At 33.4% G+C, this 26,748-nt stretch overlaps 2 protein-coding genes across 10 annotated transcripts in view; one reads left to right on the top strand and one right to left on the bottom strand.

Moving 5' to 3' along the window:
• Positions 1-26,748, bottom strand: part of LOC103572914 (probable G-protein coupled receptor B0563.6) — a 138,546-nt gene that overhangs the window by 71,996 nt on the left and 39,802 nt on the right. The window lies entirely within an intron of this gene.
• Positions 5,131-26,748, top strand: part of LOC103569411 (acetyl-coenzyme A synthetase) — a 59,220-nt gene continuing 37,602 nt past the window's right edge. The window contains exons 1-2 of one of the 2 annotated variants that reach the window (XM_053737872.1): positions 5,131-5,234; positions 5,650-5,786. In XM_053737872.1, coding sequence (XP_053593847.1) covers positions 5,698-5,786 — 89 coding nt within the window. In that variant the 5' untranslated portion in view covers positions 5,131-5,234; positions 5,650-5,697. Of the gene's footprint in view, positions 5,235-5,649; positions 5,787-23,978; positions 24,141-26,748 lie in introns of those variants that run through there. The other variant, XM_053737873.1, reaches the window with a different exon arrangement.

Raw genomic sequence — 26,748 nt, 5'->3', positions numbered from 1 at the left:
TCGAAATTTACTTTAACTTGACTTCGAGCTCGAATAACTTTTGAACAGATGGATTTATCGAAAAATAATAAGAGAGCTTTTTTGTAGAGCGTTAAATTCCCTACAAAAATGTATGCTGGGCTTATTCGTACAATGAGCCATTGCAGAGGTAAAAAATTCCAAACTAAAAAATTATTTTTTTCCATGTTATTTAAATGGGAATTTAAAAAACCCGAAGAGCCACTTCTTAATATTAATATTAAGAGCTCAAACTTTACCAGAATTTTTTTTTCGTCATCTCTAACAATATTTTCACGGTAACTAAAGAAAAAAAAATTAGTTCTTTTTTTTGGCCCACCCTAATGTATAGCTATAAATAATTATTCATGTATAATTGTATATTATTATTTCTATAAAAATAAGAGAAAAAAATTCGGGCGTGTGTAGGATTCGAACCGTGGACCTCACGCTTCAAATATTAAGCCGCTACCCGTTGACCTTAGAGATTAACTTGAAAAGTATGTTTCGTATGAACTTCAAGTAATAAAAATCATATACGTTATAGATTCTTAGTCAACAAAATTTGAAATCTAATTTATTAATTATTGATATATAGTTATATAAAATTATATATAAGTTATATTTAATTATAACTACGTTAGCTACATATAATTATAGCTAAGTTAGTCATATACAATCATAACTGTTTTTCAACTTTAATCTCATATATTAGGCTGGATCAGACATGGTCAGGCATGATCAGGCCTGTATGAATTTGACACTTGATATGACCATATCTGTTCATGCTTAGTCATACATGGCCATGCATGATCAGGCCTGAATGTATTTAACGCTTCAGATCTGATCATGCATGATCAGGTATGGTCATATCTGAAAATTTTTTTCCGGGTACAATAACTATTTAAATTTGTTACACAAACTAAATTAAAATAGTTGTCTCTTTTTAGTTGTGGCAACTACTGAGATTTCTCTTAGTGTACAACTGAATGTAAGTTTACTCAAATTTAAAAAAAATAGATAGAATATTATCATTTTTTACATCAAATTTAAGTAATGTAAAAACAAAAGCAGAAGTAGGCGAGATAAAGTCTCTAGTATATTTACTCAATTACAGATATTTTTTAATTGAGTGCATAATAGTCATCACAAATACAAATAATATGATCACAAGTAGATAATTCCCTCCAAATACGTGTGGCCTTTTAACTAAAGTCGTAGCTTGTTTCGCCATATTTAAAGTCGTATCGTATTTGGCTCAAATCAGACCAAGTTGACTCAAAGATTTTTTTTTATCAGTGTAGGTAAAAATCCTCATGAAATTATATACGATTACCATGTGGATTTGGCATGGTGTCGATTCCAATGGGAACCCATGGAAGAATCTACATCGGAATCTATGCTTGGAATACTATCTGGAAATATGGGAATTCATCCAAAAATGACATGTGAGAATTCACATAGAAGTCTAGACTGAGAAAATTAATGTAATTGCTAAATTTGTTTCCCGGCTTAAAAAATCAGATAGATTCTCATAGCTGTATGTATAAGGCCATATACTTAACTATAGCACTTCTCATAGAACTCATTCATTCTTATGAAATCTCTATGGGAATTTATGAGAATCTATAGGATTCTATAAGATTTTCTAAACAGAGTTGTAATTGATAACTAGAATTCTTTTCATTTATTATTCAAAAAAAAATGTAATAACCAAATCACGATTGAATTCAAATAATATTTTATTTTTTACAACCTTAAGTTTTCAAAAGATGTTGAGAATCGTCGTAACCTGAATGAGGTAGGTTAGCCTAGTGGACAGTGGATGTGCATCATAACATAACGGTCATGGATTCGAGACCCGTTGCGGGTACAATTTCAAAAATACGTTCCAACCAGTAAGCATTAACTATACAATAATAATAACAAAATAAGTTAATTTAAAATTGAATTATGATTATTTTTATTTTTTTTTAAATAATTCTAGGGATTTTGCTTGATCAGGACTGATCATGTATGAGAAAGCATAATCATACCTGACCGAGCATGATCATGCATGCTCATGACTGGCCAATATTCAGGCATGATCAGGCCTGATGATTTGTTTCCGGGAAATAATATAATCTATTGTTCATAATTGTAATCATTCATTACAATTATAGCTTCTGTTACAATTTAAAAGTTTTATTAAGCATTATGTTGATCAATAAAATTATTATTATTACTGTAGTTAATACCCTTCTCATAATAATTTTTCCTATTAAAATTATTATTAGTGTAAAAAGATAAGTATTAAAGTTATTATTAGTGTAAAAAGATAAGTAGTTATTTTAGCGCTATAAGCATTGGAAAAATCAGGATACTGACGTATGTAGTGAAGAGATTGAAATTCCAAGAAAAATTTCCCTTACGTCCCCTAGACCAGGCTTATGACAGATAGTCGACTGTACTACAATGATTTCGAGCTACATTTTTACATTTTCGTTTATCTTATTTAACCCTCCGTCCATCGCGCGGTCCCGCCACCCTTCGTTCATCGCGCCACGGGGTTCTGCCGCAATGTATTTTATATTGCGGCGTTGCCAAGTATCATAATTATGATTTTTCAAAATTCAAATCACACAAACTTATACGACTAGGCAATTATAATTGTATTTAGAATCTTTTTATTAAAATAAAAATTTTGTATTAAATAAAAATATTAAAGAAAGAGATGAATTAAATGAGCTGGAAATAAGTCGCTATTGGTAACTGGCAACACTGCACAGAAAATCCGAACAAATTAGACGCCGAAGTTTACTCGCGTCAGCGGCAAATCGCCGCGTTTTTCAAGTTTTCTTACAAAAAAAATTATTTTTTTAATATTTAAAATATCGGAAAAATAATAATCATCAATTCATTCGATACTAAAAGTATAATAGAAGAACTCAAAATTTCAAAAGACTAGGAAATTTATTTTTTTTTTTTAAATAATCTTTTAATAAAAATTGCGGCGCTGCGCTCATAGCGCGATGGACGAAGGGTTAATAAGGAATATAATAATCATTTAGTACTATACCTAAAACAAAATTTAACCCTTACCCGAAAGTCCGTGTCGAAACATATCGGTGTGAACTCTACAGGGGTAGCGCCAATCAAAATTCATTGTAAGGCTGTGTGAGTAACGGTTTAATCGCTGTAGTGCATGCATGCGCCTCCTACTACTTTTTTTTCTGCCCCGTCTTTACTAAGCAGAATAGCGCTTTCTGACTTTAAGACGAAGACATATGATTCAAATTAAGAGTGAGTAAGATCATGTCAAGTGGACCCCCCATTTTTCACTAGATCATGAAAATAAAATCTATGTAATTTTTTCTTGAGTAGTCACGATGAAAAATCAATCCCTGAAACGATTTTTCAAAAGTTTTATCTTTACAACAAATTTTTTTACAAAGAAAATTTTAGGTACTTTTAATTAAAAAATAGATTTCAAATCAACCGTTAAAGATAAATTGATAAAATTTTCAGGATTTATTGTTAAATATCTATATTTTATTAAAATATTAGTAGCTTAAAATTATTTGTTTATTATCCGATTGTTAATTAACTTTTAAGTAAACAAATCAAAATTTCATTTAATTCTCGGTAAAATAATTAAGTTTTTTTTTCATTGGTTATATGCATTATTTATTTATTTGGCATAGTGTCGATTCCAATGGGAACCCATGGAAGAATCTACATCGGAATCTATGCTTGGAATACTATCTGGAATACTATCGTGTTTCCGGGGTGTTTCCAGGGTGAATCAAAACCGCGAGGGAGCACCAAAATTAAAGTTTAAGATCCCGAAAGAAAGTTTCATTGCTCGTGATTAGTTTAAACAATATGAATTTATTTATCACCGCGTGCCAGGCGCTCTCAATGCAGCGCGCGGCCAATCGTCTCAGGCTATATTTCAGCTTCGGTCAGTAATAATTAAATCTGCCAGTAATAAAAAGGGCCGAAAACCTGGTAAAACTGAAAATCCTTGCGGGAAACCTATAAATAAAAATTGTAATGTTGACGAGACTGAACCAGGAGTTGATGAACATTTTTCATTAACAAAGTTTTTAAAAAAAAATAAAGTAGTTTTTAATTGTAAAAATTAATAATTAATTTAATTATTAATTTATTCAGTCTAATTTCCACAATTAAAAACTATTTTATTGTATCATTCATGATATTGTTCAAAGGAATTAAATTTGTTTAATAATAAAAGCTATAATTGTTATTTTTAATTATTACTGACCGAAGCTGAAATATAGCCTGAGACGCTTGGCCGCGCGCTGCCTTGAGAGCGCCTGGCACGTGGTGATAAATAAATTCATATTGTTTAAACTAATCACGAGCAATGAAATTTTCTTTCGGGATCTTAAACTTTAATAAATAATGCATATAACCAATGAAAAAAAACTTAATTTTTTTACCGAGAATTTAATGAAATTTTCATTTGTTTACTTAAAAGTTAATTAACAATCGGATAATAAACAAATAATTTTAAGCTACTAATATTTTAATAAAATATAGATATTTAATAATAAACCCTGAAAATTTCATCAATTTATCTTTAACGGTTGATTTGAAATCTATTTTTTAATTAAAAGTACCTAAAATTTTCTTTGTAAAAAAATTTGTTGTAAAGATAAAACTTTTGAAAAATCGTTTCAGGGATTGATTTTTCATCGTGACTACTCAAGAAAAAATTACATAGATTTTATTTTCATGATCTAGTGAAAAATGGGGGGTCCACTTGACGTGATCTTAGTCGTAGGGACTCAAGGTCAACCGGGAAAAGGTTAAAATAAAATATCATGATGAAAAATAATAATATGATTGTTTTATAATTTTTAAATAAATTTTTTCAGTTCTACACCAATTAGCTATGTCCTACTTGCAATTTCATTCATTATAGTGAAAAAAAATTCTATAACTTTGTAACTTTTTCGAAATAAATTTTTTGTAATAAGTTTCCAACTTGATTTTAGTAAAAATGAATGTATAAAAAATATTTGTGAATGGTAAAAGGACATAATGTACCTAAAGTATACCCAATGAAACATTCTACCACGTGTATCGATCGTCATGACATGCTCCCCACTACCATTCCAATAGCCGACGTTGGACTGAATTCAGCTCTGGATTGGCCTTTCTATCTTATTTTAGAGTCAGTGCAGTTAGTTGCACTCCAGCCGTTGTGAACGGTGTCAAATAGAATTCAGGTAAACTTGAATCCACATTTTAGCTATATATATTTAATTGTAAATTTAAAAACAATGTAGTTTCAACTACAAATAATATATATCTATTTATCAATGTACATAACTATACATACGTAATTTATAATTCAGTTTATATACTACACATAAAAGAAATTTATAAAATAATCATTTATATTATTGGCTAATCATTTGTATTATAATTCTTTTTATTAGCTGACTCATTCATATTCAGTGTACTGTATTATTGTAAATTAATATAATAATCTAATCGATCATAACTTTAAAAAAATTGATAAATATTGTTATTTAATTTTTAATTTTTTTTACTTAGATTTGAAATAAATTTAAAGTGTGATTTTTTTTTGTTTTAAGTATTTATAAAATAATTGAAAAATTAAATTTTTTGATATTGTAGAAATAATTATACAAGCGGGTGCAAATATTTGAATTAAGGGTAGCAAAGATGGCGGATAGGATATATTATCCAAATGCTGAGCTTGCAAGAACAGCATATTGCAACAGTATGGAACAGTTTAAACAAATGCATGAAAAGTAAGTGTACAAAAACTATGTTTTTTGACTTTTTAATTAAAAACAATTTTAAATTTTTTAAATGTAAGGAAAAAATATTCAGTTAAATTACCAATGTAAAAATAGTAAACAGCCTATTTAAAACGTCAATGTGTTTTATAAAATATATTCGTGTTGACAATTACTACTCTACATAAAAAAATGATAGAATTGTTGAGTTACAACAACGCGCATATTATGAGATGATTGATAAGTAACGAAAATAGAATAACAAAATCGATCAGATACACTACAACCTGATATCCATATTTTTTACTTCCTACCATAAAAACTGGAAATTAAAAAAAAAAGGGAATTTATTGGTTCCGATCCGATTTTCGAAAATATTGTTTTCATCATATTTTCACATTTTCAAATACTACGGGGCTATTCGGACTATTTCCTGATGGACGCCCGTATGGGTGTGTGTGTGTAAAATTTTTTGTCCGACGATATATTTGAAACGAATGAACCGATTTGAATGTTCTTAGCGACTATCGAAAGGCTCATTAAGACTTAGAACTGATAAGATTTTAGAGTTGATCAGCCGAGTAATTTACACGTCATACAGAAAATATATATTTTTTTCATTTTTTGTTGCAGAACTCGTAAATATCTCAACTAATTTGTTCCTAAGTATTGTCGAATCTAAGTCTCATCAATCTCATTTAATTACCGTAAAGCCCGTGCAATTCGATTAATTTTTTTCAAAAAAATTGTCCAACAAAAATTACTTTTTTTTTTCAGCAAAATGTACATGTCTTTGGTCCAGCCGTTTTTTGGTAGATTTTTCCAAATTATAGCTATTGTATCTGTCCTAATGGTCGATTCTTCAAGGAATTTTTTCATGTCCTATCATAATTGTTTAAATGAGGTTCAAAAACATCATTCGTTTAAAAATTAATATATGTATTTGGACAGATCAATTACTTTTCACCGAATAGTTGCGGAGGTGGGTCACCGATTTGGCTTCCGATTTTTTTTACCAAAAAAAGGTCAGAAAAAAAGAAGATCCTAAAAATTTGATCTTGATACGCCCAGATCCGGCCACTGAAGAATTTTTGGAAACTTTAAAAATTAATGGTATGAAGTAGCAGCCCTGACGGTTTTAAATCAGCCTGGAATCACCCTGGGAGTGGAAACACGGTGGAATCACGGTGGATCCAGGGTGGTTACAGGGTGGGTTTGTGCCATTTTATCACCGTGTATACACGGTGGTTACATGGTGTTTCCACGATGGTAACACGGTGTACCCACCTTGATTCCATGGTGTATTCACCGAGATTCCACAGTGTATCCACGGTGATTACGCGGTGTACGTGGAATCACGGTGGGTACACCGTGTAATCATCGTGGAATCTCGGTGAATACACCGTGTAATCACCATGGAATCACGGTGATAAAATGACAAAAAACGCACCGTGTAACCGCCGTGGATCCACCGTGATTCCATCGTGTTTCCGGGGTGTTTTCAGGGTGAATCAAAACCGCGAGGGAGCACCAAAAGCGCCCGAGTCGAAATTCAAGAACTCATTTAATCGTAACAGTTTCCAATCACTTTGATGTTTACCGCCTAAGACGACGCCTGTTTTGACCGTGCAAGATGAAACATAAGAATAAATACGATGAAACCAGGCTTGAGATAATAATAATAATAATAATAATAATAATAATAATAATAATAATAATAACTATCTTTAAAAGTATGTAGCGAGTGTGGGTACGAATCCCACTTAGATTCATTCTTTTTTTTTTATTTTTTATTTCAAATTATCTGTTTAATAATCAGCAAGAAAATGATCTAAAATTACATAAAACTTCATAAAATTTTAATTATTTTGTAAAATTTTATGCGATGTCATAAAATATTCCAAAATTTTATGATATTTTTCATTCGAATTTTACATTTTTTTTCTTTATTAAAATTCATGCTATTTTTTATTCGAATTTTACTTTTTATTTATTTTTTTTTTTTTGAACTTCATAAAATTCGTAAAATTTGATTGATTTTAATAATAGTCCCCTAAATAGTATGAAGTTTTTGAAAATTTTGAACGGCCAGCAAAAAAAATCGTTATGGAAATCAAAGTTTTTATACATGAGTATAAAATTTTATAAAATTTGCTAAACGATTAAAAAATCTTATTAATTATGCTAACAACATTTGATCTTGAAAAATATTTTTAATTTATTCAGATAGCAGTAAATACAGAATCTGCTGGATCCGGGTTCGAGGCCAGCAGATACCAGAGATTTTTTCATCAACATCACACATTCTCGGTCGATCTCAGTAAACATCCTCACCCGACAGATCATAGAAAATGTCTTGGTAATTTTTTTTTAACTTCCCGCTAAGAAAATTGCAAATTTTCAAAAAAGAAGGGAAGTTATTGGTTTTGTCCCGATTTGTGAAAATCGAAATTCCAACAGATGTCGACGTTTTGAGGTTCTAGGAATCTATTCTGACTAAATTCAAGATGATGTCCGAGTGTATTTATATACGTACGTACGTACGTATGTAAATATTTCGTAACTTTCGAACGGATGAACCGATTTTGATCGCCAAGGTGTCATTCGACGCGGCTTGTTATTTACTATTAACACTGGAGCTTAATCGGTAAGGTACATTTGATGATATTTCAAAAATAAAATTTTTTCAAATATTTTGCTTACTTGATTACTTCAGTTAAGTAGTGTTTTTATTGATTAATTTAATTATTGGTAATAGAAATAGTAGGCGTAAAATTGTGTAATCTTTAAATAAATTACGTAAAACATAAATAATTATTTAAGAAAGCCCATAAAAAAGTTGCAAAAATTTGGGGAGTTATTGGTTTTGGTCCAATTTTTGAAAACCGAGTTTCCATTAGGCATCGACGTTTTGAGGTCCAAGGAAGCAATAGCTAAGTTTGACTTAAGTTTTACAATTTTCAAGTTGATGTCTCGGTGCCTGTATGTGTGTGTGTGCATGTAAACTTGATACAACTTTTGAACTAATTACTGATCAGAACGTTTCTTGTAACAATCAAACAAGCTTGTTGGCCGTCAACTTTCCTATAAATTTCAGATCGATCGATCAATTATACTCCAAGGTATAAATGAAATATGAAAAAAATTTTATTTGTTTTTTTAATTTCTTCTCATTGACTCTACCGATAAATTCTGATTAATTCCGAAATCTAATCAGCTCTAAAATTCAACAAAATACGTTATTTGTCGCTTCAACGATCAAAATCTATTAACTCGTTCGACAGATATCGCGTAATTATTATTATTATTATTATTATGATTATTATTATTATTATTTTTGTTAAATGCTCAGAGGGTTATCCCTGGTAGTCCGACTCTACCGAGGGCCTCACCTAAGCGCCAAATCGTTACTGCTGCGATGCATCATCAACAAGATGATCAACATGCGCAGCAAGCCAAGTTTCGATGCCTAAGTAGATGGAGGGATCCGAGAATCACAGCCTTTTGCATCCGAGATGCCAAAATCTTAACTTGCGATAAACAAGTTGGGATTTTAGCCAATGCAGACCCAAAAGTCTGTTTCATTCCTCCTAGGACGCCAGCAATGAGTACGACAAGCTTGACACGATAGCCTGGATAAAATTTGCCAATTTCAAACAGGAGATCCTGATATATTTCGTGTTTGTGCTCCTCTTTAACCGTAATGTTATACTCAGCCGGAGCTCAAAACTCGATAACATAAACGTTACGAGCGGTTTTATCGAAGAGCACAATATCAGGTTTATTGTGGTCGATTTTCCCTGTTGTTGCTGATGGCACGTTCCAATAAATACGGCAACGGTCATTCTCAACAACTTGCGGAGTATCTTCTGGCAAATAAGGCAGCACTGGTGTTTTATCGATACCGTGTGTATGTCTAAGATGATAAAAAAATACTCGCAGAGCAGCATTGTGATGCTGGACGTTTGCATTTCTTACCAGCACAGGACATGTTGACAAAAGATGTAGAAGCGTCTCTGGATGCTGTTTACAAACCCTACACAAAGTGTCGGGTAGCTGCATCTGGAGCAATTTAGCACGGTATTCGAGGGTGTTAATAACACCATCTTGGCAGGCAAAAATATATCCCTCAGTCTCGGACATCAGGCCAACTGATTAAGGAAGCAAAACTTCAGCTGCTCGGACAAGCCATGTTCACGCACGTGTTTAAAGAATACGCTGTGCATGGACTTGTATATGTGTCTGCTGAGTAGTTTTTGTTGCTCAGCATTGCTGATGACCCTCTTAAATTCCTTCTTAGGGAGGTCAATAAGAAGGTTTACTCTTCCAAGACCGAGGGATTTTGCCGCGTACATTGCTGCCTTATATAATAACGCTCCCTTATGCCCATTCTCATGACTATGAACAATATGCATAAGGAAGTCATCTTCATTTGCAGTGAAATTGACAACCTCGTATGTTATACCCAAAACTAAACGATCGTGTAGACACTTCAAGCTCTGTAAACCTCTCCCTCCGATGTTCCAGAAAAGGTATAATCTGGTGACTGAGGATTTAGTGCGCATGCTCCGATGCATATTCATGACTTTGCGTGTCTTGATATCGAGGTCTATGAGCTCTTTTCGGGCCCATTTAAGGACACCGAAAGAGTACAGGAGTACCGTGACAGCAAGCATGTTTGTTGCAGAGACTTTGTTTTTTCCGGAAAGTTCTGATGACCAGATTTTCCGGAGTCTCCGCACATACTCGCTGCAGAGAGTCGTTTTGATTTTCGAGACATCCTGCTTAGGACTCTCGTCAATCCCTAGATATTTGCACGACTCTCCGGCGTCAAGATGGTCAATGACGCTCCCATCTATTAACTCGATATCTCCACGCAGATCAGAACACTTACCTTTCACCAGATTAACGACCGCGGACTTGTCTAACCCAAAAGCCATGCCAACATCCCGTGTATACTCCCCTATGATATTCAAGGCTGTCTGAAGGTGTTTCTCAACAGAAGCATACACATTCAGATCATCCATGTAGAGTAAGTGGGTTATCGAATACTTCCGATCAGTTGGTGGACCCACTGAGTATCCACGGGTGCGGCGCAGCGCAACAGATATTGACAGTAGCGAGATGCAAAACAGCAGAGGGCTCAGAGAATCTCCCTGAAAAATTTCTCGTTTGTACTGTACAACTTCGGTTACACGTTTGTCGTTGCCACATTTAATGTGGAACCGTGTTCGCCAATGTTGCATCTTACGCTGAATACATCCAACTGTATCGCGATTGACCCCAAGGCATTTGAGCAAAAAGAGAATAAGCTCATGAGATGTTGAATCAAATGCCTTGCGGTAGTCAATCCAGCCCATTGTCAGGTTGCGCTGATAGTAGATTGCGCCTTGAATGGCACAACGATCCACTAACAGATTCTCTTTGCAACCTGACAGACCTCTTTTACTGCCACGTTGTTCGTATATCTGCTGCCATACAGGGTCTATCTCCTGCAGAATGCGATTATTCAAGATTTTGGTGAAAATCTTATAAACCGCATTCAAACAGGTGATAGGCCTGTAGTTTTTTGGATCAGACCATTCGGTTGGAGGTGGGGCGGTAATACCGCCAGGCAGCCTTTTTTTAAATCCGATAGATGGCACCTCTGGAGTGAGGTCTGGCAAAGCTCTCCTCATAAAAATCTTTCATATATAAGATATAAAATTTTGTTGACCAAGAATCTATCACGTATAAGATTTTTATTACTTGAAGTTCATACAAAACTTACTTTTTACATCAGTCTTAATCTCTTAGGTCAACGAGTAGTGGGTTAAACTTTCGAACGCAAAGTCCACGGTTCAAACCCTGCACAAGCCCGAATTTTTTTTTTTTTATTTTTTATAGAAATGATTATGTATTATTGTGTATAGCTATAAATAATTATACGTAATTATATACCCGCATAGAAATACATATATGCGGAAAATATATGCAAACATAAATGTATTATATATTTCACATATATAGAAATATATGTTACTTATATAAAATATATATTCCGATTAATTTTTTTTTTTGCGCCAAAATATATTTCAAGTTAGATAAAAAAATATATAATTTGATAATTGTAAAATATATACCTACGTATATGCATACGTATATTTAGATATTTATATAAGAATATAAAAGACATTTATGTCGACGTATATACTGTGTTATGTCCAAATAATTTTTTTTTATACTAATAATTATTTAAAAATAATTATTACAGAGCTCTTCTTTTCAAAAGCGCGCGAAAACGCAGCGTCAGCTTTTTCCACCTTTTTATGCGACAAAGAATGGTGGGAGGATAACTGCAATAAGTTGTAAGAACAATTGATAAACTGTCGTCACCTTCCACCAATGACAATAATTAAAAATTCCCCATCAATCGCGAAATCAAAGTTTATCAAAAGCCTGAGCACCCATCGCTCATGGCTAGTCGGTTCATATAACTTACAGTCCGCGGATATTCGAACGTCGAACTTTCGTGCACTCTTATTGCAGGATTCCGCCTCAGGCGTTGAAAGGTCAATAAGAGGATCTTTAATATTTTCTATTTAAACCTTATTGCAAGAATCCGCTTCGGCGTTGAATAATCAATAAGGCATCCTAAACTTAACACCTTTTCGCAATCAATTATTGCAGGAATCCGCTTAGGCGTTGAAAAAGCAATACTCGACCCTTTTATCTATTAAAAATCCTCAAAGATTGATAGAAACTTCCGGTCCGATTGAAATAGTGACGCAAATCACGTGAATTTCCGATTCCATCTCGGGCTGAGTTATTTGGCGCATAAAATCACTTTTCGGGTGTGTAAAAAGGATGCATTAAACATAAAATAAAAATCTTATATAAATATCCTTGAATAATAAATATCCTCACGCCTATCCAACCAAATTCTACAGGAGGAAGCTGAGTGAGCTGCAACGTTCTGGAGGGATCTAACTTGCCGTGACTAGAAAGAAAGAAACATCGAAAGGTAGGTGAAAGATTTACATTCTATTCTTTCATAAGATAACGGGTTCAACACAAGATCACCAGTCTCTTCGGAGACGTTTGGGTTCTTACTTTTCAAATGATCCACCATAAATAATAATTTATAGGAAGATACCTCTTCCTCGTATTCTTTAATGTTGTCCGCAACCTTCAAATCGCTCGTCTAAATTTTTCTATCGCTACCACAGGGAGAAATCCCGGATAATTAATTTAAATTTAAGCGGCGGACATAACATAAAGAACACTGGTGGCAGCGGTGGGATTTAAAAAGTAAAAATCCTTCTTGTTGAGCCACAGTTATAATTCTTCTACCATTTTTGAGAGACGTTAGATTTTTGTGGTTATTTTTCTCTTCTCGAAATTTTCACATCTTAGAATTTCGAGTTTCGTGGCATTTTCTTGAGAGTGCCACACACAGCTTTCGTGGACTTGCCACACCTTAACAGGTAGCAATTCCACGTATTGTAAATTCAGCATCCTTCGCCCCTCGATTCGAGTTGCGAAACGCCTGAGTTCACCGTCCGCGACTTTGCGACCAAGTCGCAAAGTCTGCAATAAGTCGCACATCAACCTTACTATACAGCTTTGAGCTGTTGGAAAAAAAAATTATTATTAATTCTTTCTTTCTCTTTCTGACCAAGTCAGCAATTTTGCTCAGAGTTCAGAGACGTTTGACATCCTTGTCTTACGCTTTACCTTAGGGTGTGGTCACCACCATTACCCGTACCAACAAAAACAGGAGGCGAAGAAATTTAACGCCTCCTCCAGTCGGTGGTCTAAGGGGCGAAATGTTCAATAACGAGGAAAGACTCGTTATCCGTCTAGATGCCACTTTGCACGATGCAAACACTCCACCTTATCAGTATGACATGGCCAAGGAGCTCTATCGAGAGCTTCCTAAATTTAACAGAGAAGGTCCAAATTGCGAACAAGATTTCAAGGAATTTGACGCAATCGTACGGATTTGGTTACCTTGCATCATCCCGGAACATCAGAACATGTTCGTTGCAAAAATCGTAAAAAGAATTTCCGGTCGTGTTAAAGATCAAATTGAATACACTCCGATTCACAGTGTCGTAGAACTTCTCGGGATACTGGGAGAAAGGTATCGAGACGGCGATCCAGCTCTTGTTTGGCACAAACGTCTAGCTTCAGCTAGCCCGAGAGAGTGCGAAACTATCGAAGATTTCTTTTTCAGGTTGCGCAAAATGATCAGAGGCCTGGAAGCCGCGTTACCAGAGGAGAATATGGAAGCCATCATGTCGCAACAAGAGAAGGTTGCATTCGATACTCTGTATTCCGCTTCGCCTGACCTTCCAAAATGACTTGCGAGTCTAAAAGATCCAAAGACGCTCGAAGATCTTTATAAGGCAGTAAAAGAAGAACGAACTCGCGAATGCATACGACCAAGGCGGAAACGTGAACCTAACGACTATCAGCGTCAGTTTCAGAGAGACAGAGGCTACGACCGAGACTATATCAGACGTTACTCGAAAGACGACTATCAGAGACCTCGCAAGGATTATGAAGATTACGACGACCGTCGAGAAACCAGAGGACGAACATTCTCTTACTCTAAAAAGCATTACAGACCGAGTAAATACGCTACAGACAGCGAAGACAGTGTGGACTCCACACCTAAAAATAATCATCGTCCCGATGATTTACAATTTATGCAATTATTTGCATAAATAGCTTAAATCAAGTTCAATTCAAAAATTTTCTTTTGTTATTTTACGTTCGTATTTATGAAAAGGTCTGGATAAGAGGATAGTAAAGAAAATCACTTAAAATTTACTCATCTCAAATTGTAGTGATGTCTCTTCACAATAATTTTGGTATGGTGGATTTTCAAATGTTGCAACTATCATGCGTTGTAATTTCGTTGATGTACTCGTACTCAAGATGATTGGTGACGTTATTATGTTGGTGAACAGACGGTGGTGGTTGAAGAACTTTATTGATGATTCCATTTTGTATGTCACAAATTGTGTTGTTCTGAGTCTCCAAACGAAGTCTCCAGTGAAAGATCGTGGACATGTGGCAAATTGGTAGTACAGTTTGATGGTTATTATTCTATGCAACAATCAACGTTCTCGATGCTCTTATTGTTTCTTATTCGTTTTGGTTTTTGTAGATAGATGATTTATCGGTGATGTTATTCATCATTTTCATGTAGATGATCTTGAAATAGTGGTTTGATTGAGTTTCTAGAGACAACTAAATTGATGTTAGTATATATTTTCTTCTATTTCAAATTTTCTTTCTAAGAGTTTTTTTTTATGTACTTGGAGGAGATAGGATGAGGTTTAGGTAGATTAGGTAGGTAAAAATTTCTAGGGGTCAACGAACTCAGGTGTTAAATTTACCTGTACTCTAGTATTCTTGTTTAATTCTTAAGACTGAAATTTTTATCGAAATAATTGCAAAACTTGTAAGTCATCACAAATGGTATTTCGTTGAGTTATTTTGAAAAGACAGTTTCAATTTTTTCATGATTCCTAATTTACTCAAAAATATATGTTGGAGCAAAACAAAATTTGTATCTTCTCTTTTTCCTTTGAATGGTAATTTTGTGTTCCTCCAACATATTTATTAACTCACTAGTATTTCTGAGGGTTAATAATAACAAAAATAAAAGAATTAAAAAACAAGGAACAGTATGAATGAAAATTTTAACGATACGTTTGCGTTTACAATTTTTAACACTCAGAAATCTAGTATCTTAAGCTAGACATTGTATTATCGGACTATTGCGTAGTTCCATGAATGGTATATCATGGTTTTTAATTTTAAAATCTCCTGAGATCGATGATGGATAATTATATAAAGCTAATAAATTTATTGTTCCTTGTAAATGGAGTATGTTGAGTAAGATGAGCGTAAGTAGTTGATAGTTACGTCCAACATTGTTGTGTAGATTCTCAGCTTGGATATTTGAGGTTAAGGATCCTGTCTCTTGGTTTGAAGATGGTGTGATAGGAAGAATGGAAGATGCTTTCCGGTTGTCCCATGACGATTTTAAAAGAGTAGACAAGCCGAGGGCCTCCTCACCTGAAGTAAACATCTCTTTGGGTGATAAACTCACTGCAGGTAGTGGTCTGGCTTATAAAGATAATGAATCGGTCTTCGAAAGTAAAGTTTTTCCCTCAGTAAGTGACGACACGTTATGGGGTGTTTCTGGACTTTGTATATTGGTCTTGAGGTGTAAACAATACGATGGCTTCTTTTTAGCATTAAATAGAGAAGATAATATGGTACCTGTTTGTAATTTAAACATTGAAGGATTTACAATGATCTTGAGATCAAAATCACGAGAATAATATTGTAGATTGAGGTATCGGTCGAGTGTTCGATAAAGTTTTGCAAAATCTTGAACAGGATAACTGTTAAATTTTTGGTTTTCTTTCAACAGCTTAAATGAGTGTATCGTTGAGTGTTTTTTCTCTGTAATTGATTTTTTCAATTTGTAGTTGAAGTCTTCCTTTATCGATTGAGGTTGTAACATTTTAGATATTGCTCTTGACTTACTTGTGGTTTGGACAATTAAAATATTCAAGTTAAGAGCTACATTGAATTCATCCTTGTTGGTATAGAGTACTGAACTAGTAGGTGTGTTTATTTGAGCTTCCTTGAGTTGTTTCCTTGACTCAGGTAGAGGTTGACTTAATGATACATTATCTTCTTTTAGTCTAACCGAAGGTTGTAATGTAGAAATTTTTACAGTACTCCTAACGGCGGGGTTCTTAGTGTTAACCCGTGGCTGGTGTAATACTTGAATGTTGGTTCCTTCAAGGTTTATTTCTTTGCCTCTCGGTATTGAGTGTGAAGCGACTGATAATATCTTAGCTTCTAATTCGTTATGTAGTGAAGAGTAGGTTTTCTTTTTTTTTTGTGTTGATATCTTTGTTTGTTTTATTATGTGTGTGGTTTGTTAAAAAGTTAGTTTCATGCAAACTCGTAATTTGACTGGCTGGATTTTGAACTTCTGAATTAGTATTTGAAAATTCGTTTTGATTGTCAGTATTTTGGGTTGTTAGTTCGATAGGTTTTTCCGAATTATCATGGAAATTTTCAAAGTCAAACGATTGTGAACTAATAGGTAATTTGTAGTGTTTAAAAGGAAATTTTCGCGATTTTATTTTGGAAAAAATCCATTCCGATGACTCCGTCAGTTGTTATACGCAATTTATCGTTGTTGAGGACTTGAAATTGTTCACGATTTGAAAAGAGAAAGATATTCGTAGATCCTTCAGTAATTAATTTATTAAATGTTATTTCAGTTAGTATTATAGCTTCATGCGCAGCTATTATGCAATTAGATTTTAGTGCCGATCGTTTTATTAATTGTACATCGGTACCGGTATCGATAATGAACCAAGCACTGCCGTTCTTAAATTCGGGTGCATGAAAAGTAACGATAGGATGGTTTCCTTGAACTGTAGTGAGTCGTGAAAATTTTTCAATACGAGGGTACGACTTTTGATTATCCGTATGACTTGAAGTTACATTAGGCTGGATGTTTTCCTGAAACTCATAATAATCTCTTTCATTAGTAAAAGTAGAGTATAAATCATAATTTGACTCAGGTAGATCGTCATGGATGTAAATATTATGATAGAAGTTAGAAAAATGTGGTGGATATCAAGTGGTGTTCAAGTATCCCGGGGGATAATTGAAATAAGGCATTGGTTGTGGGGGATACTGTGGATAATACCTTCTCGGAAATCTGTTCCTATCATAATCGTGTCTGTTGTAATTATTCCTATCATAGTTATTTCCGTCATAATTATTTTTATCATAATTCTTTTTATCATGATTGTTTTTATTATAATGGTTTGATCTATCACGATATCTATGGTAATCTCTATTAGGATTAAATTTATTTCTGTCATTAAACATTGATTGCGACATTGCGTCTCTGTTTGTCTTAAAAGGAACTGTCCTTCTTTGCTCCTCATCTTGAGAGCTAAAAATATGAGATGTGCGAGCAGGTATGCTCTGTTCTTTTCCTTCGGCTTGAGTGAGCCTCAGGTAGTTGAAATTTCGGGCAGTACTGCATTTTAAATCTTCTTCTATTCGTAACGCTATCCTATACGCGTCTTCTAATGTTTGAGGGTCTTGAACAGAAACCCCGTAGATTAACTTGTCCGGTAGCCCTTGTTTGAATGACTCTAGAACTAACCCGTTTAATAATTGTTTCATATTGGTAACTTCGGCAGGATCATTAAAATAATGCTCTAAAATTGATGAGATATGGAGAGAATGGTTATGCACAATTGAGAGTAAATGGGCATGAGCATACATGACCGTGTATAACTTATGTGAAGTCATGCTTCGTCATGCATCACTAAACTAATCAAAAAACTTATGAGGAATTGTATGGAAACCCATAGAAATCCTTTGAAAAAAGTATGGATTTATCTGAAAATCCCTAAGAATTAATACAGAAGAGTATGGTTTTTTATAAGAATTCATGTAGGAAACCATGAGTATCTGGATTCCCATTTGGGAATTCATATAGGAAACTGTGGGTACTTGAATTTCCATTTAGACATGGTGCACATTCCCGCAGGAAATTGAGGCAAAAATCCACATGAGATTCCATACGGTTCCCATATGCCTTGACACATGGTGTGGATATCCATAAAAACCTATGTGAGAGTACATATCAGGATCTATGATGGATTACTATATAGGAATTCATCTGAAAACGCCATGGAGAAACTCACATAGAAATCTACACGGGATTCCCATATGGATTTTTTTGATAACCCGGGGGAAAATCAGTGTGCATGATCGTGCTTGATTCAGACAAGACTACCCTCGCAGATTTGAATCACAGTGAAAACACTGGGTACACACGGTGGTAAAGCCACCGTGGAATCACGGTGGATACACCGCGTATTCACAATGGTAAAATGGAACAAACCCACGGTGTTTCCACCGTGGTTCAAATCTGCGAAAGTAAACATGGTCATTTCTGAATCATGCACGATTGAGCATGATTCATGCAAAACCATGTCTGAATCATGCACGATCAAGCATGATTCATGCAAAGTCATGTCTAATCATGCGAAAAATCCAATCGAAATCCAATCGAGTTTGAATCAGACTTAATCGAAGTTTTTAATCAAGAATAATAAAATATTTTTGATGAAAAAGTGTTAATAATCGAACATTTATTTTTATTTTGACGTTAGAAGTTAAAGTTGTTATGTTTTTTTTTTATCGACGATTAAAATAAATTTAATTTTAAATTTTTGATTAAATTAAAATTAATCTTTTTTTTTCCAAACAATAATTGAAATAGATTTAATTACAAACTTTTTTTTTATTGATTAAAGAATTGAATGATTAAATTCTTGCGAAATTGATAATGATAGTCAATACAATTGCATATTTATTTATTTTTTTCAAAGAATAATAAGATTAATTTAATTGTTAAATTTGCTTGTAATTTATAAATAGAATTCTTTTCATTCATCATTAAAAAAATATGTAACAACCAAATCAAGATTGAATTCTAATCATATTTTATTTTTTACAACCGGAGTTTTTAAAAGATGTTAAGAATCGTCATAAACTGAACGAGTCAGGTCAGCCTAGCGGACAGCGGACGTGCTTTATAACTCGACAGTCGTAGATTTGAGACCCGTTACGGCTAAAATTTCAAGAACACTTTTCAGCCAGTAAACATTAACTATACATCAATACTAACAAAATAAGTTAATTTAAAATCGAATTATCATTATTATTTTTTTTTTAATGACTCTAGGAATTATGTTTGATCAGGATTGATCATGCCTGAATATTTGCCAGCCTTGAGCATGCGTGATCATACATGAGAAAGGATAATCATGCCTGACCGAGCATGACCACGCATGCTTATGGCTAACAAATGTTCAGGCATGATCATGCAAGAGATTAACGCATAACAAAAATTCCTATAAGAGTGGATGTCTGTAGAGATAAGCGTAAATAAACTAATTTCAAAAAGTAATAGGTGATAGCTGCTGATCGTTAAGGGAACGTTGTATGTGAAGGTAAGAGTGAATATAAGAGTGGGTGTATGTGGATCTGTAAATTCAGATCGTGACACAAATATGATTTTCATTATGAATTTGTATCAACAACGTTAATTTGCTTTCTTTTTTTGCTGGGTTTAAAAATTTGCTGGGACAAGATATATGTGAAGGAGGAGAAGAAAGTCACCGGTGTTAAGAAGTAGTAGGAGTAGTTCAGTGCTCGCCACAAGATCGCGCCCACCCTATTATTTTGTCCTGTTCCTGGTTAGATAGGTATTTCAGAATTTTTATATTCTATACTTAATCACAATTCTGGCACGGGTGCTTCTCTATTATTTGATAGAATGACAAGTGCCTGATTCGATAGTCATATAGTAGATGCTACATTACATTATAATGATAATGTCCATTTTTTTTGTTTTCTTGAAAAAAATGGTTTTTCAATCCAGAAATTTAAAATACGTTTCAAGTAATAAAAAAAAAATTGATTTTTGTGTTCAATAAATTCTGTTCAATATCTAAAAGTAATATATTTCGGTAAATTTTTTCAACTTCCTGATTAGAAAATCGATGATTTTCAAAGATTTCGGGAAGTTATTGTTTTCACCCCGATTTACGAAAATCGAGTTTTCATTAGATGTCGACGTTTTGAGGTCCTAGGAAGCTATTTTGACTACTTTCAGAAAAATGTTCGAATGTGTGTGTGTGTGTGTGTGTGTGTGTGTGTGTGTGTGTGTGTGTGTGTGTGTGTGTGTGTGTGTGTGTGTGTGTGTGTGTGTGTGTGTGTGTGTGTGTGTGTGTGTGTGTGTGTGTGTGTGTGTGTGTGTGTGTGTGTGTGTGTGTGAAAAGTCTGTAACTTTTTAACAAATGAATCGATTTGGATGTTTAAGGCGGCAATCGAACGAGTTTGTTGGCCATCAACTTTCCTGAAAATTTCAGATCATTTGATCAAATAGACTTGAAAATGTTGGTGAATTACGAAAAAAAAATTTTTTTTTTAGTTTTTTATTGATATCTCAGAAACGAATTGAACGATCGACTTTAAAATCTAATCAGCTATAGAACTCAATAAAATGCGTCGAATGCCGCCTTGACCATCTCAATCGGTTAATTTGTTCGAGAGATATCGTTGGAGAAAGAAATGATAAAAAACGTTTTTTTTTTTTTTTTTTTTTTTTTTTCAAATATCTTCAAGACGGCTGAATCGATCGCTTTCAAATCCTAATCAGCTCTAGAATTCAATAAAACGTACCTATTGCCTTCTCAAACGTCAAAATTAGTTCAAAAGATATCAGCGTTGAAAAGTTAAAAAAATAATATTCTCTGTTATGTTTTCCAGATAAATCAAAATGTACTGCACTAAAATGTGTCTATAATCTTACAAACTTTTCCCCTTTATGGTCTCTTTTGATTATCAGATAATATCATCAAACTTGTTCTTTAGTTTATACCATATTATCAACGAAAAAATCGAAAAACACAGTTTTTAATCATTTTCTCGGATACTTTATGTATTATTGCTCTGACCTAATCCCAAACTCATTTAAATTCTTATTTCGATCACTGACATTGATTTCTGCCTCAATACATTTAGTTTATTGAACATAATCGGTAATTAAAATTTAAAGACCGCTTGTTCATTAATGATTTTCGATTCTTAAACTTTTAAACTTTAGCATAAAGTATAACTTGTTAGAGTTTGAAAAGCTCATAAAAAAACAATCGCATGCAATAAGATTTTCGAGCTCCTTGAGCTCGAAAACAGCGGGAAGTTTTGAGGCTGCCCCGCAGGGCCAACCAACGCCCGGATTTTTTTTTTTTTTGCAGTATTCATTTATTCAGAATACTCTCTGGTTTGACCCTACTCTGGAAGCAGTCTGGAAACACTCTGGTATCAGTTTATATTCAATGTCGATGGATAACGGTGTCAGTATGGATCCACTCTAGATACTTTCTGGAAACACTTTGGATTTACTCCATATCCGCTCTGGAAATACTCTGCGTTCACTCTCAGAAAAGGGCACAAAACCGTTCTAGAAATACTCTGGAGTCCCTATGGTTGCATCGTGTTACCAGAATATTTCTAGAGTGTTTCTAGAGTGGGTTGAAGGTCGCAAGGGTAACCGGCTTACGTACGAGTCGTCAATGCGCACGCACGAGCCGGAAGGCAAATGTTTGAGATTTTGTTTTACGAGAAACGGTTTGTTACGTGTTGTGCAAAATACTTCAACGCATGTCTGGTTTTACTAATTTATTAAACTTCCCTGCTAAAAGAACCCGATAGATTCTCATAGCTGTATCTACAAAGTCCTATACTTAACTATAGAACTTCTGATAGAACTCATTTTAGGGGACTTTATGAGAATCTATTGGATTCTACGAGATTTTCTAAACAGGGCTGTAAAGAGAAGTAAATAACTTCACGGAGATGATAAGTGACAGTCGAATACAAAGAACGAGTTTTCCAGGCAGGAAAGCACGACGGACCCAGACTTGGTTTAACTATGTGGAAATATGGGCCAAACTTGTAAGCCAGCATGGTTCCAGCCTTGGTAGAAGTCTGGAATGATAACATCGTGCCAAGCCTGGTTGCCAGCCCTGACCCATGCTTGGTTGTCAGTCCTGGCCCATGCATCGAAAAAACAAATAAATTTCATTAAAAAACAGTTTTATTATTACTAAGGTACTAGAGTTTGTAATCAGAAACGTTTAAACCATTTAAGTGAGGTAAATGACGTGAAAAAAACTCAGTGAAAAGTCTGCTGGGCTATGGGCGCAAACTGCTGTCCTTCTGATTGCTGGTCTAAACGGTAGCTACTGGACTAACCTACTAATGTTGAAATGAGATTTTTATGTGATCTTCTTATTCATTTTACTACGACCACTCGGTTATATGAAATATAAAGAGCAATTTAATTCATATTTTTGATTAAGAAAAAAAAATAATTTTGTATTATTTATATTATAATCACATAATTTTTTAAAATAAAATTTATGAAATTTGGTTGATTATTTACCAAGAACCCAGCTCAATTATCTCGCTCTACCACCATTGTTAAGAAGATCATGTATTATAAAAATTCATGAATTGTTTCTCAATTAAATCAATTGCTATTAGTAAAATTATAAAATTACGGTTATTGATTGCAAATAATAACAAACTAAAAAATGTACTAATTATTAGTTGTAAATAATTTCAATAGGGATGTTAAAATATGTATTAATTAAATAGTAGTTTATCTATCGAGTGCGATCGTGTTTAAGACGCGAGTGTGAAGTTTGACGCCCGAGCCGAATGCGAGGGTACCAAAACACGAGCGTCTTAGAACGATTGTACTAGATAAATACATTAGTTTTTGTGACAAATATTTGAAATTTACTACATTTAGTGCCTATAAATGGCAGGTTATCAATCCGCGTTTATTTATTTGGTAAGATTGTTTTTAGTATTTGTTGAAAATTAGAGAGAAGTCGGTAAATGGACGAATTAAAATTGTCACGTAACGATTCAAATTAGTTAACTTTAGTTAGTAGTAAGTTGAATATTTTAATTTTACGTTTGAATTTGAATCGTTGCGCGGGCATTCTGCCATTTCGCCGATAGAGACGGCAGTCCGTGCACAGTGCTGGCACATGCGCGCCGCGTATGAGAGAGCACGTGTGCAAAATAAATTTTAATTTATAATTTAAAAATACAAACAATTGATTTTCGTTAATTTTAAGTATTTGTTTATAATTTTGAAACAGTTCGGATGCATAATCCAGCGTAACATTATGCCCCAACAATTGTTTAACATATTACTTAATATAAACTTGTCATCCGACTAAGGATGTCAGTTTTGGTTTGGGAAAATATTGACCGCCGGGTAAAGGTAAATCAATACCTTGGCTACATTCCCGACGTCAATTTTATGATTCTTAAATAATTATTATTTCATTTATTAGATGAAATAAAAACATGTATATGTTATAAGTAAATAGTTCATACACTTGAATAATTATTCATGTATCATTCAGGTGTCCAGAAATTATCTTTATAATTTATATTTTTAATTTAAAACTAGGCCCAGGGCTAGTAAAGATAATCATAATAGTAATTAAGGGCGATGGGTGCGCCACGTCGGCGACGACCAACAGGTGGAGCATAGGGTAATTAAATTAGAAAGATACGGGCTAGCATTGTGTGTGGACACTGTACATCCTTGCATTTATATTATTTTCTGAAAAAGAGTATAGTTATTAAAGTTCACCGGGTGAATTAGCTTATATATTTCTTTTCAACTCATATTATTTTGGTTGTGTGGAGTATTAATTTTGAGTAAGTACTTTGGATTTCTTTCACGGCATATATTTTCATGTGATAACCTCCCCCGGTAGTTGTCGGTCGCCGCGGCGAGTGAAATTAATTTATCTATATTTACTGGCTGAATGATACATGATTTACATTATCTATAATTGTTGTTAGAAATTTCGTTTTATTATTGTTAAAAGTATCCTGATATTTCTACATATATATATATATATATATATATATATATATATATATATATATATATATATATATATATATATATATATATATATATATATATATATATATATATATATATATATATATATATATATATATATATATATAAGTCGAATACAACGTAGTTAAACGTTGCCGGTAGACATATATTTATATCTATAGATATATATATATCTACAGAGCGCATACCGTACTTGAGCGAATTCCTTAAATACTGACATCATCACTTGGGTGAAAATTCCCCAAAGTTAAAATTATTTTTCTGTTTTCACTCAAAGTATTTGTATGACTATTGAGCATTATTATTTATATTTATTATTATTTAAAATAATTAAGTGACTCTACTTTTTTTTGTTTGGATTTATTTATTTACCCCAGCGGTCTAAAATCATTATTGAAATTTTTGTTTTAAAATTATAAATTATTTTCAACACAGAGAAATTTATTACTTTGAGTGTGAGTGAGGATAAATCCCGTGTCTTTCTCTCTCTCACAAGTGTTGAAAGATAAGCTTAAAAAGGAAATAAACAAAGATTATATTATGTATTATTCTATTTTTTGAAAATCTAAATAATTAAATAATTGTTTCTATTGAGTTTATATAATTTATTGTGATACTGCGATCATATTTTTGGCAATCACCAGGTATTATTATTGTTAATAATTTAACAAAATTAAATATTGTTAAATATTATTATTTTTCTATTGTTTAGTAATTAAAACTCGGAAACCAACAGCTGTCGGGGAAGATTTAATATTTATTTTCCTCTGGATCTTTTCCTACTGTTTCATTTTATTTTTCCTGTTCTTATTTATTACTTGTATGTATGTTCCGCGTCTCTGTCGCGGAATTTCAGCTAAGTATACTTCATAAAATGATGATAAATTTTGTCACAAGATGGCTCGTTAAATTACTCTGATATTTTTTGGTCATTTGCTATCGTACATGTAACCAAAAAATATTTTTTGATCCAATGATGACGTCACTATTTGAACGATTAGGTATCTTTTTTACCAGCTGTATCTTATCTAATATTTTTAGCTGCCGGCTATAGGTGCTAAATGTCGTAGATTTCAAGTGTCTGTCACAAAAACTTATCTTCGTTCAAAAATAAATAATTATTCATTTAAAAAAACTATAATAATAAGTTGATTGAATAATTAATAAAAAACCTGGATTAGCCAATTCTTGCCCAAGGATGGGTAGCTATAGGTTACCAAAACTTGGATAATCCTGCCTTGGCTCAAGTCTGGGTTTCCATTGAATGATCAAGGCAGACGAATCTAGTTTTGTCTTAAGCTCAGGTAATCATTGGGTCAGCCAAGTCTAGCTTACCCAGTCCTGGTGCAAGTGTTGGTTCCCATTGGATAGCCAAGACAGGAGAACCCAGTCTTGGCCTAAGCCCGGATCATTGTAACAGCCAAGGCTAGGTTACCCAGTCCTGGCTCAGGCTCGGAAAATGATTGGAATAGCCCGGATTAGGTACTTATTCTCGACCAAAGCATGGGCCAATATAGACGTGCCAAAGCTAGGTTTCTCAGTGCTGAGCCAAGGAGGCCTCTTCGTTCAACTCTGGCAGCTCCTGTATGGTTTAAATTAGAAAATATATTTCAATATTTCACCCTCTAAATTTCCGGCTTCAATGAAAAGAAAACGATACGATACTAAAAACAGCGTAAATCTGAAATTTTTTATTTTTAATCAACAAATGCATTAGTATCATGAAAAATTATTTGAAATCATGTACACAATTATTTCCAAAATTCCTCAGTGAGTTATTTTTATATTGATGTACATGAGGCGTTCCACGCCAAATCGGACACCAATCAGTTTTTGCACCTCGGATTTTTTGAAACTTTTTTATCTTCTAGTATAGGCTGAAAAAGGCATCCGTGATTTTTTTCAAATTTTATCCTCCAACCCTTTTTCGAGACATCGAATTTTGAAAAATGTAGAGATTTTTTTTTTTTTCAAACGCCTGTAACTTCGCGAAAAGTGGTTTAAATAAAATTTTCAAAGAGACAAAAAATTTTCGTTTTTGGACATTTTTTCGGTAAATAATATCAAAAAAATTTTTTGAACTACGCTTCTATTGATATTTTAACTTTTAAGTATAAATTGTCGATTTACAAAAAATACGTACTGATCGATTTTTCTCATAATTTTTCATGGTAAACTGTCACCTATTCTACAATTTTTTCAGCTATGCTCATAATGGGACAACAATAGGATCTATTTTTTTCGATTCTTTAAATTTCATTGTTTTGACTCGCGGTTGGTTTACGGCAAGTGATTAATGTTACGTGCAAGACTTGCAATAAATCTTGCACCAAAAAAATACTCAAAATTTAAGTGAATCAGTAGTTTATTTTATGCGACTGTGCGCTATGATAT

The sequence above is a fragment of the Microplitis demolitor genome, chromosome 4 (assembly GCF_026212275.2).
Source record: "Microplitis demolitor isolate Queensland-Clemson2020A chromosome 4, iyMicDemo2.1a, whole genome shotgun sequence".
Classification (NCBI taxonomy): Eukaryota; Metazoa; Arthropoda; class Insecta; order Hymenoptera; family Braconidae; genus Microplitis; species Microplitis demolitor.
This window is presented reverse-complemented; position numbering and strand designations above follow the sequence as displayed.